The following is a 14379-nucleotide window of genomic DNA, read 5'->3' as shown; positions in this document are numbered from 1 at the left end:
AAATACGATCACTGTTCATGGGTGTAAACCCCCATCTTACAGCTGAATAGGAAAATTCCAATTCCCACATTCTTTATCTGATTTTCTAAGCCTAGGATCATGGTCAAAGCTTAGGTTAAACGTACGGGGTGTTACATGCGTTTTCACTCATGGTTTCAAACAATAGTTTCAAACCCCAAATCATCCAAAAAGACATGATTTGGGGTTTGAAACCATGGTTTCAACCTTTTTAAATATTAAATTTAACTCATAAGTTTAAATTTTGTAAAAAAAAAAAAAAACCATAAGTTGGTAGATATTTGTAACAATTACCTCCATCGATCATTTACTAATCTTATTAACTTCCACCAACCTTTATTTATGTCTACCAACCCTTAATTTATGTGGGAGGACTATATTAAAGAGTAGTTACATTACTATTCATGTTAAATTTTCATTTTTATTGAACTAAAGTTTGATTAATTGATATTGTATTTTTTAGAAAGGCCTTCTAGTAGTGTACTAATTTTGTTATGAACTATGACTTGCTTATTTAGTAAGATTGTCTAACAATTAAGAATGTATTGATAGTTTTCACAATTTGTGGGGTTTTTATATCTATAAGAGAAAATGCAACTTAAAATATCCAAATTGCATGTCCAAACATGGTTCGAAACCATGGTTTCAAACCATGTCCAAACGAGGCCTAACCCTCTATTTGGATGGTTGTTTCCCGTGGTTCATTAATGTACAGTATGGTATGGTACAGTATGGTGTTGTATTGTATTGTACTGTATTAATGAATACAATATTTGGATAGACTGTATCGTTTGTTGTGGCTTAATAACATTTGTATTATTTGGTTTGACTGTATGGTATTGTATAATAACTTGTAAATTTACTAAAATACCCTTAACTCTTAATTAGAAATAATTTATATATATTAATAAAACTCAGGTAAAGAATAAAATAGGAACTTTAAAAAATAAGTAGGTAGTGGATGGGGGAGGGGTGGGTGGTGTGAGGTGAGTGATTGTGAGATGAGAGTAGGTAGTAGGGTGGGGGTGGGGTTGGGTGGTGGTGAGGGGTAGTGGGTAGGGGTGGTGGAGGGGTGGGTAGTGTGGGATGAGGGTGGGGGTGAGTTGTTGTGGGGTGGGGTTGGGCGGTGGTGAGGGGTAGTGCGTGGTGGTTGGGGTGATGGGGTGGGTGGTAGGGTGGGGTTGGGGTGAGTGGCGGGGGATGGGTGGGGGTGAGTGGTAGCGTGAGGCAGGGGTGAGGGTAGGGATGAGTGGTAGGGTGGGAGTGGGGTGGGGTGGATGGTGGAGGGTATAATGCAGAAATGAAATACGTAACCACGGAAAAACCACCAACTTCGTGGTTTCAAAAATTGAGACTTTTCATGGTTATATAACCATGGAATGAACCACGAGTTTACAACACCATATCACATAATTTTAAAACAATGGAAACAAACATGGTTTCCTAAAAAACCATACATTAATGAACCACGGGAAACCACCATCCAAACAGGGGGTAAATGAAACGCAACGTTGTGTTCTTATCACAATACTATTAATTTACCATTGTATCTTCCATTTTTCCTTTTACAACCAAAAAAATTTGTGGAGAACCATTTGCTATGCCAGGCGTATGGCAGATTTAGAAGAGATACAAACATGTGAGGAAACCGGGAAGCATATGGCTTACTGTTTATAAAGATCCTGCACACAAACCGTGACACCATACGATTGCATGGATTTTTAAAATGACAATTGACAATGTTGTCTGTTTCAATATGCATGAAAACGTTTGAATACTGCTGTCCTGACGCAAAATCATTGTGTGGATAAAAATGAGTAACAATCCTTGTGTTACAACAGCTTCTCAGCAAAGAATGAAATGCAGTCCGCTCCAGAAGTGATATCTATTCCTAGATAATAAATGAATCATTCCCTATGAAGATCTCCAACTTGAAGGATTTTTATGTGGAATTAGCCACTTGAGGCCCAAAGAATACAAATTTGCTAAGAAACAATATAATGTCAATATTCTAATGATGAAGAAAGTACAGGTTGATAAAAAGAACTCGGTATGATTTGTCACCAGAAACCCCATGCCATCAATTAATTGATGAATTTGAAGATATCAGTCCAAGTATCTCATTATGTAAGCTATGATTCGTCACAAGAAAACCAACCGAAGGAAATATAGTTCTCCGTGCAACTTGATCTACTGCAAAATCAATTGAACTTCCTTCCCAGTCAGTCACCTGAAAAAATTTCCCGCGTCCTGAATAACTATGATAATAGCAAGTAAAAGATACACGCTAATTGATAGTCTACACATTTTCCCTCAAGTAGAAAGGAAAAGGATTAATTAATAAAACCTTTACAACAAGAAGAATCAAGGAAGAAATCAAAGCGCTCAGAAAATTTCCCTCACTTTACATCCTACTGTGCCAAATGAACAACGTCGCAAACAGGATACATCTTATAGTAACACGCCCACGGAAAAGCTTGATACTAGTATATAGAGTCATCTAAAGAATGAAAAAATAATAGATCGCATGGTATTTTATGTAGCTGTTGCTTCTCTGGGGCTATAATCGAACTTAGAGGATTAACAGAAGAGATTTTTTATGAGGTAGCACATATTCATTATCATATCAAAGGAGATACCAAAGTGTTGAATCTCCCAAATCGGTTAGTGATGGATTAATTGTCTCTTTATAACAGGGTCTTGGGCAATCTTCAACGCTTGAGCTAGCTTTTGGGGTTGAGTTAGACCAAGGTCCATTTTCTTATCATAGTAGCCAAGCCAGAGCCATCTCAGTTCTTTGTTTACCCGATGTTGGGCCCCCATTTATATTGTCTACGCTCCAAATGTCTAGCTTTGAGCGTGCCCCTGTTGAATCTCCCACATCAGTTGGTGATGATGTGGAATCTCCCACATCTATTCTTTTATTTGTGAGACATGATTACATCACCATGAGAAAGCTAAAGTAACCTGTCTTGTTACTCAATACTTCTATCTTAATAAACATATTTTTTGTGTGTGAAAGATGGAAATAATTAACTCCAACGGATTAAGGTACATGGGCCTCAATAATTATGCAATTTTTTTCTTTTTGATAAGATAAACTTTAATAATTAGGCGAACTCTGTTTTCTTTTTAAGGCAAACCGCAGGAATTATGTTCTGTGGTATGAAAGATTTCGCCACCAACCATTTCTCAAGGTCTCAAATATGTTCATTAAACCTTGATCACGAACCTGAATTAGAAGTAGCCAAAATGAAAGAAGATAACACCTACATCTTGAGATATACAATAAAAAGATAGTCGATAGGATTTAAGTTTTATGTAGGTTTACTAAATATTATACCAGTTGTTCTGTTTTCTCTCAGGAACTGGTTATAAATGGAAATTATTAGCAGACAGCTTAAGATTAATGCGTATGCAGAAAAGAATATCATCAGAGAGATGCATAGAAAACAGAAAGGGCTACTAACAGAGAGACGCATACCTTTCCCCCAGCTTCATGAACACATATGATTCCAGCAGCATGGTCCCAAGCAGGGGCATAGCCAGAGATTTTCTTCAGTGGAGTCATGTTCATATCAGAATGCTGAATACCCAAAAGAAAGAATATGCTAACTCATAGATCTAGTGGCATCAATAGATGCTGGTTGATTAAATCCAGTCAACTTGAAGTACCAACGAAGGAAGTTAGAAACAACTTTAAGACAAAATTATCAAATGTCAAATAAAATTTTCTTGTTTAACTTTGCTCTCTGGCACCAATGATAGCAGTATATTATTGTTCAAACTTCAAATGTGACAGCATTAAGATTTTTATCAATCTCTAATTCAAACTAAAACAAAGTATTATATAAATTGCTTGTTATAAGTTGCAATGAGAACCTCAAGAGGCTCGTTCCTCCAAATAACTTTAGAGACTATAACCCAAATTAGTATGTCTTCCTCATAATCTCAAGAAAGTTTGTGCAGTATCCTATTTTCCTTGTGTTCATGAAAATGTGTAGCATTACCAATGTAACTCCACTACCAATCTCAAGAAAGTCTGCACTAGTTACTCTCTTATTACAACAACTATGGCTCAATCTCAAGCTAGTTGGGGTTGGCTATATAAATCGTTACTTTCCATGGCGTTCCGTATGACCAATCTCGAGCCAATATTTATAACATCAGTTTCTCTATTACCTGAAGCTTTTATTTTTACTCTAATATAATTGTCTAACAAGACTAAAAAGACTCCTAGCTATCATTGGACCTAAAGTAAACATACAATTTAGCTTCCCTATTTGTTGGTAGAAAATTAACCCAGGTGAAATTTGTGAAGCCTACATTTTTAATGACACGAGGCACAAGCTCACTTGACTGCAGTTATCTATAATGTGTGATTTATTTATTTTTTATGACAAAGGAACCCGCAGCCGCTACCCTTTGGATGTGCACAAGGTAAACCCCGCTCCTGTGTAGAGATAACCCGCACTAGGCAAATCCCGTGCGAAGAGCTCGACCCAGAAGGCAAATCTCCTGTTGCCGTAGGCATGGGGTTTCGAACCTGAGAGCTCCATTATGAAAGCCCCATGCTCAACCAACTGAGCCACCCTTGCAGGTTATGTATGAAATTAAATATCACCTTCATAACTTTTCTGGTTGTTGCACGAAGAAGAAACACAGATGCTCTACCAGACGCCACCATCATATATTTGCACAAACTGCAGAGCAGTAAAAAATTGCATTAAAGAAATGTGCAAAAACCATCAAAGAGATGTGAGAACATAACTAGTTTGTAGCCGTAAAAGGAGAGTCAGAAGACAATGTGGTAAATTCACAATTCAACAATTCATCCAATAAGGAAGTCTAATTTAGAGTATCACGTCTGTCCTGAGGTAATGTAAAATAGGGTCCCTAGATCTCTAATGGAAGTCATTCAGAGCCTCTGTCGAAAATGAATTAGACGGTGGTAATGCCACATTCAGCTAATAGCAAAATATTGCTAAGAAACAAATCAGAGAAAGAGGGTGGTGGTGCTTTGACAAGACTAATCAAACAGATAAAGGACAAATATACTCATCATAGATGGATTTCAATAAAAGAAATAATGTGTGGCCACAGAGGTCAAGTAACGAACTGGGGATTATAAGCTTTTGTAAGTATTAACAAGAATCAGATGCTATATAACTAACTTGAAGACAACTTATGTAAACAATATGCTGGTCAAATAGTTTCTGGTATGGTGGACTTTGCTCAAATAGTTTCAGATATGATGGACTGACATTAAAGAATAGCAGACACCAAAATATCGCATTATTCAGTCAGAAATTGTCAAAAGGCAATAGACTGCCCCCCAGCATATTGTTTACATAAGTTGTCCCCAGAATAGTATTTTAAGTAGACATGAGCTTTTGACATGAGAAGAGACCATTGTACACAATGAAATGAGTGTCTGAAAGATGCCTGCCACTCTGCCAGCACTAAAACCTAAAGTAGCAGCAATTTTGGGGGAGAAAGAAAGCTCAACAGTTACAGGCACAATTTAAGAAATCCTGAGACCAAGGATTTTTTTTTTTCTTTTTCAGTAAGTTCCTGAAACCAAGAAAAACAAAGATCAAAGGAATAAATCAGGCTCAATGGTGGTGGAAAATATTCATCCAGATGTTTTCCTTCCCATCCGTGGTTCTGACAATTTGGTGAACAAACACAATTTCTTTTACAAAGGTACAACTATTAAGATATTCCTTGTATTTGTAACGTATAAGATCCGTGATAATAGAGTTGTTGCAATTATGCTCAGAATATATCAGCTTAAATCGTATCAGAAACCACAAAAGTGCTTATGCCAGCCGCATGTAAAAGCAGTTTTATCCTATTTTACCTACTTAAGTGTGCTTGTGACCAGCATTCAAATAAAAAATGCTCTAATAGATTCATTCTGCTATATTAATTTTCTTCCTCAGATCCACATTTATCTAATCCTTATTTTCTAATAAGGTTTAGTATCACAATTTTTTTTTAAATGCCAACTTCTATTTCAAACTGCATCCACGAAATCGGAGACCTACCTAGTTTGAAAATATTACATAAATGTCAACTGTAGGCAAAACAGAATTGCTCATCATACATCTAAGCAGAAATTCTTGCTAAAATAATGCTTGAGATTTATCTTTGACAAGAAGACATCACCTTCCACAGCATGCAGGCACAAGAAGGATGTCTCTTTTCCCTATTTTTTCAGAGTTTGTTTTTGCATTAAATGAGGATGATAGAGGAAATGATTCCCACTTTTGACTTTCTGGAGTACAAAAACGTGCCTCCTTAAGTACTTGGCATCCATCAACGGAGCATCTTGTCCAACTTTGAGGCAACTCGATGGTTAACATGTCCGACAACCTTTGTTTCCACGTTCCACAACCCACATGAGAAACCATGATCATCCCTGATCTAAAAAAATTGTTTCCAGTTTCTTGGACCCCAGTGACACAATTAACAAAATAGTCTTCATCCCAGTTAGGGCACCCCATAACTCCCAAGGCAATCTGTCCATCAACCACAAGAGCCAAAGCCACCTAACAACAAAGCCTAACCAAATAAATTGAAGAAATGCCAAGGGGTAATCTCAACTCAGGCAGTTCACAATCTTAAAAAAACATGCTATAATGGAAAGCTACATAGTAATGTATATAATGTCGGAGACTGTTTAGTTATCAAGACTTCTAGCTTGGAGAAACACTAATTACATTAACCTGAAACGTGTTTGTCAGGAAAAAAAAAAAAAATGTAACCAAAGAAGATGAGGGGATACAAAAAAGAGAAGTTTGATACAAGTGAGGCTTAAGACTAACAGCACCACGCCCCCCCACCCCCCACCCCCCACCACGCCCCTGTAACATCATTCCTCCCATCCTTCACCAATTGATGTGAATTCTTGTCAGTTTGATGAGTAGAGAGAAACTATTGAAAGCAATGGAACTAATACCACCAGTACTATAGAGTAATTTGATTGAAAATTAGTAAGCTACTGGGAATCCGCGACTATTTTAGTCTTAACAAAAAAAAAAAAAAAAAATACATAAGTAGGTTTCGCGCACAGAATCTGTGCGTAATAGGCCTCCATAAAAATCCTAAAACACTTAGCCAATTTTCAACAAACTCTTCTCCTTCATTTCCTCCATTTTCACCCCTTCAACACACTTTTGCACCCCCAAAAACATGTCTCAAAGCTCCCAAACCTCAAAAACTTGCTATACAACCCGATGTTTGTGAATGCAGTTATTATTGTAAGCTAAAATTATCAAAGACCCCAGATAATCCGGGTCGTCGTTTTTGGCGTCATAAAGTGCCTGAAGATTATTTGTGCTATCTAGTTGTTGTTTATTATTTCTATGCATTTTGTTTATTAAGTTTAATATTCCTATGTATTTTGTTTTTACTAGTTGCACCCTTTCATCTATAATGTAATCTGCACCCTTTATGTACTAATTTATTTTAGTTTTTTCTTTAAATTATCAATTGTTGAACTTTTTATGTATTATTAACTCTATAAATTAATAATAGACTTAAACAATCAAAGCAAATTTAAAACTTACTAATTTTTTTCTTATTGATGACTTCATCATAAACTAACAATACAAATTAACCGCATGAGTCAGAAATTTAAAAGAACTTAAATAACCCCTAATCTTCATCAGAATAGAAGTCCTCAATATCGTCCTGAGAAAAATATTGACAGTTTCTTAAGACACATCTTTTTTCAGCAGATGTTAGTTCTCTACCGGTTGATGATGCTTGTTCTTCGGCCAACTTTAGCATATAAAATCTACGTCTTGCCAGCATTCTGTTATTTTCTTTTCTAATGCTTTGTACGGCAGGCTCGCAAGTTTCTGGACCTACTCGAGGCATGGTTATTGAGTACCTTGTTGGGATTGGAGCGTTGAGATTTTCCAAGTCACGAACAAGACGTTCTGATTCGGCAAGCCGATGTGACCAGTCTCGGCGTAAACCGCAATAATATTCTCACCGATCTGAATATTTCACACTGCAGAAATCATCATTACGCTCTATAAGAAGGTGGGGATTTAGCTCGTCTAGTTTGAAATCACTCAAAAAACTGCTATGATTTGAACTATCATCACTACTATTTGGTTCTTTTGGAAGGAGTAAGAGTCCGCGACTTAAGTGACACAAACAAAAAAAAAAGTTACAAAAGTAGGTTTCACGCACAGAAGACGCTACTTTTTTTTTTAAGCTATCAAAATCACATTTTTTCCATACTTTGGGCAAAGATTAGTCATGTTTCAAAATCTCAATATTTTATATAGAACTTAATGTCTTTTTTTGCGTATAATAATGTCGGCTAATTACATCAAGTATAACTAAACGTTTGGATCGTCGTTTTAGGGGTTGGAAAGTGCCCCGAAGTAAATTTTATTTGTTTGGAAACTTGTCATCTTTAAGTTTAAGTGTCATATTTTATAGGGTTTTGATCTAAGTGTTTTATTACTTAGTCAAATCGAATGTACAAATAAAAATATTTTGATCTACCTTTAATTTTTTATATTATGTTGTTATTTTTCTTTTTTGTTTCTGTTATGTCTTTTGTGTAATCCGCATTTTTTTTAATGTAATGTGTATTTTGTATTGTTTGGAAACTTATTATCTTTAAATAGTATATTTGAATGTACAAATATAAATATTTTATTTAACAATAATTCATCCAATACGAGAGGTTTATACTAATTCAAAAATAATTCACTCCATTAAATTACAGTACTAATTCAAAGCAATACAATACTAAATTACAATAACAATACAATCTTCAAGTTTTAGAGGCTTTATTACTTCGAGACGTGCTTGTACCACCACGGCCTTGTTGCCCACACGAACGCTTGTCATGGCCATATTGCTTACATGTAGTGCACTTACGAGAGTAAGTTCTTTCACTAACATCCATTTGATTGGGTCTACAACTCCGTAAGTTAATGCCCAATTTCTTGATGTAATCCTCATTAGCAACCATCGAAAACAGCTCGTTTGGCCAATAAGCTTCATTATCAAGTGGGTGAAATTGGCCAGAATATGCTTTAAGGTAACTGTGGATCTTGTATTCCCCCGCCACATAAATTGTTACCATTCTCTCAAAGCACTTTACAGCATGAGAACACGGCATGTGTACGTTTGCCACTTACCACAATTGCATGTTCTTGTTGCCTCATAAACTGTATGCACGTTTCCACTCTTACCGTTGTAATAACCCGTCCTAACTTCATATACACGTTGAATGGGATCATACTCGGTCATTTGGTACTGTCTGATCGTCATAAAGGCATATTGCACAATATGGATAATTTGTCGGGGTGGCAGCCTCCCCTTGTTTACCATCGCTATTGCTTAAGGCACTTGAAGGAAAATTTACAATCAAAGTTTCACAATGGCACTCTAAATAAATTGATGTAGGGGGCTGCGATGGAGCCTCAACAAAGAAAATGGGCTGCAAAAATGGATCTGATCAGGTCAGTTAGTGAACCCACATGCGCTTGGTTAATAAAGCTCGAAATTGAAAAATGGACGTTTCATGCTGATGGAGGCAAAAGATGGGGCATGCTCACAACAAACAGCTCAGAGTTTTTCAATAGCTTGCTGAAATCTGCTCGGGACTACCTGTCACCGCAATGGTGAGAATGACTTTCAAGCAGGTTGTGGAGCGATTTGTGTTAGGACAAGGCAGGCCAGAGCGATATTAGCCGAAGGCGGGACATGGATGCCAAAGCCCTTCAAAAAGATTGAGCATTATAGAAAAAAATGTAAGCTTCACCAAATGACCGAGTATGACCCCATTCAACGTGTGTATGAAGTTAGGACGGGTAATTACAACGGTAAGAGGGGAAATGTGCATACCGTTTATGAGGCAACAAGAACATGCACTTGTGGTAAGTGGCAAACGTACCACATGTCGTGTTCTCATGCTGTAAAGTGCGTCGACAGAATGACAAAAACGGTAACAAGTTATGTGGCGGGGGAATACAAGGTCCACAGTTACCTTAAAGCATACTCCAGCCAATTCCACCCACATGGTAATGAAGCTTATTGGCCAAACGAGTCGTTTTCGATGGTTGCTAACAAGGATTACATCAACAAATTGGTCATTAACTCACGGAGTTGTAGACCCAATCAAATGGATGTTAGTAAAAGAACTTACTCTCGCAAGTGCTCTACATGTAAATAATATGGCCATGACAAGTGTTCGTGTGGGCAACAAGGCCGTGGTGGTTCAAGCACGTCTCGAAGTAATAAAGCCTCTAGAACTTGAAGATTGTATTGTTATTGTAATTTAGTATTGTATTGCTTTGAATTAGTATTGCAATTTAATGAAATGAATTATTTTTGAATTAGTATAAACCTCTCGTATTGGATGAATTATTGTTAAATAAAATATTTCTATTTGTACATTCAAATATAATATTTAAACATAAAGATAACAAGTTTCCAAACATTACAAAATACACATTACATTAAAAAAAATGCGGATTACACAAAAGACATAGCAGAAACAAAAAAGAAAAATAACAACATAACATAAAAAATTAAAGGTAAATCAAAATATTTTTATTTGTACATTCGATTTGACTAAATAATAAAACACTTAGATCAAAACCCTATAAAATATGACACTTAAACTTAAAGATGACAAGTTTCCAAACAAACAAAATTTACTTCGAGGCACTTTCCAACCCCTAAAACGATGATCCAAACGTTTAGTTATACTTGATGTAATTAGCCGACATTATTATACGCAAAAAAAGACATTAAGTTCTATATAAAATATTGATATTTTGAGATTTTGAAACATGACTAATCTCTGCCCAAAGTATGGAAAAAATGTGATTTTGATAGCTTTAAAAAAAAAAAAAAAGGGGGAGCCTCTTTCACTCACAGAAACCTACTTTTGTAACTTTTTTTTTTTGTCTGTTTTATTTTGGTTCCAATTTTTTTTTTTTTTTGTGTCACTTAAGTCGCGTAGTTGAACTATAGCAAAACATGTCAAAACGTTGAGGTGAATAGGATTCTTTCCAAAGAGAGCATCTGCATATTTCAGGATAGTTCCCTCTTAAGTGAAAAGTAGCCTTTTGTGGGTAACGAACCAGGACAGTACCTAATTCAGATATGCTCCGTTAATACCGTGTTGGGTAGTTATTTCCTATTAGTTCAATAAGTGCTATGACCAGACAGTTAGCTACAGGGTTCACCCAACAGGGAGTTAGGATCGGGTGCCAATCATGTCTGCCGCAATATTGAGGCGTGACAGACTGCTAGCAAGAAAGAGAGCGGTCTGGGCAGTAGAAACCTGGGCCAACATAACAACAGTTTAATGATGATACGGCTGTGGAGATTTAGTTCAGAACAGCAGGTATTATGCAGATAGGTAACTAATGAAAAATGTGCCTCTGAAGGACATTGGCGTTCAAAGGTGGCGCCTGGGTAGGAATTTAGAAATATATTAGAGCTTTATAGTCTACTTTTTTGAGTAATATTGGTTTCGGCGTGGGTGATGGCAGGAAGATTGCTTTTCATTCCATCAAAATAAAAAGATTGCTTTTCAGAGTAATAAATGGATTGGCCATGATCCATTAAAAGAATAGTTCCCTAATTTATTCAGACTAACTTTGTTGTCTAACTCCACTTTGTTCAGTAATACATGGCAAGACAGATGGAACTTCAATTTCACAAGACATTTGAATGATTGGGAGATGGGCAGACTTGCTGAATTTTTGAAACCCTCGGAATCCTTTCAAATCGCAGCTCATAGTCAGGATAGCTTTATTACAAAACCCTCGGAATCCTTTCAAAGCGTAGCTCGTAGTCAGGATAAGCTTTATTACAAAGCTCCTAGTAAGGGATGCTTCACAGTTAAATCCAACTACTCATCTCTAACTGTTGCTGGTCAACTGGCCATGGAGGCAAATTTAGAAAATGAAGGCTCCCAATAAGGAAGCATGCTTCTCATGGTCGCCAAGAAGGCCTGTTTGACACATGAAAACCTTCACAAAAGAGGATTTCATTTGTGCTTCAGGGTTACTTATGTGGTGAGAAGCCAGAGAGTGTATAAGGCATCTGTTTTTGAATTTCTCTATTACCAATAAACTATGGCAAGTCTTTCTGGACATGGTGGGAAACAAAGAGCAAATAAAAGACGACACAGAAAAAGAATAAGAAGAGAAAAATATAGATTAAGGACATACCACATAAAGAGCTTCAACGCCTCTAACAAACCCCCGTGTCCCATCAATGGGATCTAGTACCTGTACCAGGTCCATGAAAATTTATAAAATAGTCCACAACCCCGTGATAGTAAGATGCAAACACAAATTCAGGTTCTGTTGTACGTTTCATTGGTACGGAAGCTAAATGTCATGTTTCTTTTTAAGCATAAAACAATCATCCAGAGTATAGACACCATCAGACTAGAAAAGCACTTCCCAGCATCAAATTATTTGAATTATAGGCCCTTATACCTTAGTGTACAAATATTAATTGTTATTTGTGCATGAATGTTAATGAAGGCGGCAGTGTATATCACGAAATAGAGATTATCAAAGGCCACATAAGTCTTTTGTTCCCTTTGTCGGGATAGTATGATGCTTGTCTTCCCTAGTGATGGAAGAAAAAATACATCTATTTTCCTTTCAATAACTTCTTAAATGTTTCAAAGACGCCACCAACTAAACATGCATGGCAAAAAAAATGAAAGTTGTATCCCATAAAGTGGAATTGGAAAATTTATTTTTCCTTTTCCCAGGAATTTCCTCTTAATGTAAAGGTTTTAAAGGGCGCATAGAGTTTATCCACGAGAATTAGTGAATACTGCTCCGCAGTCAATCTCAACTTACCCAGTATGTAGCTGGGTTAGGCCCAAACTTACAAGCATCCTTCCCCCCTCTGTCAATTGCTTTCAAGACATTGTCTTCTGTTACTTCGTCTCTAAAAGTTGCTTTATTCGCGACCACATCAACCACTGATCCAACTAGATTAGTTGACCGCAAGAATGATGAGTCCTCTTCAGCCACCAAGGGAATGGATGGGAAGAGTCTGTTCATCTCTATCAGAATAATGAAGTGATCGAGTAAAAGAAACAATTTAGCTCTGTCCAAGAGGATAAAGAAAGAGAGTCAAAAGGGAAACAAAACAATGTAAGTCATGATTGATCATTCTTAGATTATTTGATAGTTGATTAGGTACGTTTTCATGTAACAAGAAAAATGCATGTCATGAAGAGAAATTAATTGCAGCAATGTAAGGAAGCTGATTTTCGAAATTATACTCCCTCTTCCACCTTCATCTGACAGTATCAATGCATACTACCCTATGAAGCAGAAAGCAACTCAAGAACATGTAAATAGGTTGAAATAACATTCTTAGTAGAGGAAAAAGCATGAGGTGAGACAAATTAGACCTTCAACATGCTTGTTGTCTTTTCCCCTTCCCAATTTTATGAAGTGTTGTTGAGAACTGAAGTCACATTTAACTCAATTAAACAAGGAAAAGATGATAAAGAATTCAAGAAACGCAAGTTGAATTACCCAGGCTGACCAAAGCCTGCACACCGAAATCTGCAATAGTGACTGGGGTTTGGTCATTTTTCTCAATAATCCTATCATCATTGGAGAACAGCAAACTCTTCACCTAGAAATAACACAAAAAGAAAAAAAGAACCAGTACTTCAATTGATAAAATGGTAACAAAACTTGACAAGCTACTGATCCCCCTACCCGAAGAAAAACGCTTGTTTGAGGCACACTTGTACTTTATTTCTTATTGAAGCTGTATTTGGATTTCAAAAGCATACATCAAATTTCACCAGAATTAAATGATTAATGTCATCTCGTTATAATAATCTTAAACATTGAGTACACTGTAGAACACTTCACATAAATTGCAAGTACTAAATCCAAATTAACAAATTTAACAATAGCAGAGAGGAAGTTCCTAATTAGAAAAAGTAATAAGCATCAACCAGTCTTTCCACATACGTTTTCTATGCAAATACAACAACATTAGCTTGATATTCCGTCTATTGAAGGAAAAAATAGTTTTTTGCTGAAAGCACACAAAATTGACTAACAGCAATTAACCAAATGCACCTCAAGATAATTAAGTAACATAATCAATCAAACAGCTTGGCCTTACTACCAACCTAGTTGAAGTCAACTGAATGAATCCTTTGTAACGATTCCCCTCTACTTGGACTCATTCCATTCCAATACTAAGAGTATTTTAGGTGCTTTTAAGCCAAAATAGTGTTTAAGTACTTTTGTAGTGTTTATTTTCGACGGCTTGAATTGATTCTTGAATTGTTGCAAGTCTTCCGACGATATCCAT

General features: G+C 36.4%; 1 protein-coding gene across 2 annotated transcripts in view; it reads right to left on the bottom strand.

Moving 5' to 3' along the window:
* Window positions 1-1804: 1804 nt before the first annotated feature.
* Window positions 1805-14379, bottom strand: part of LOC132621540 (putative PAP-specific phosphatase, mitochondrial) — a 13809-nt gene continuing 1234 nt past the window's right edge. Inside the window, exons 3-9 of one of the 2 annotated variants that reach the window (XM_060335856.1) lie at window positions 13581-13683; window positions 12891-13099; window positions 12243-12302; window positions 6190-6572; window positions 4643-4721; window positions 3503-3574; window positions 1805-2248 (exon numbers count right to left, since the gene is read on the bottom strand). In XM_060335856.1, the coding sequence (XP_060191839.1) occupies window positions 2099-2248; window positions 3503-3574; window positions 4643-4721; window positions 6190-6572; window positions 12243-12302; window positions 12891-13099; window positions 13581-13683 (1056 nt within the window). In that variant the 3' untranslated portion in view covers window positions 1805-2098. Of the gene's footprint in view, window positions 2249-3502; window positions 3605-4642; window positions 4722-6189; window positions 6573-12242; window positions 12303-12890; window positions 13100-13580; window positions 13684-14379 lie in introns of both variants that reach the window. The other variant, XM_060335855.1, reaches the window with a different exon arrangement.

The sequence above is a fragment of the Lycium barbarum genome, chromosome 12 (assembly GCF_019175385.1).
Source record: "Lycium barbarum isolate Lr01 chromosome 12, ASM1917538v2, whole genome shotgun sequence".
NCBI lineage: Eukaryota > Viridiplantae > Streptophyta > Magnoliopsida > Solanales > Solanaceae > Lycium > Lycium barbarum.
The sequence above is the reverse complement of the archived record's forward strand: the minus strand, read 5'-3'. Positions and strand labels throughout refer to the sequence as shown.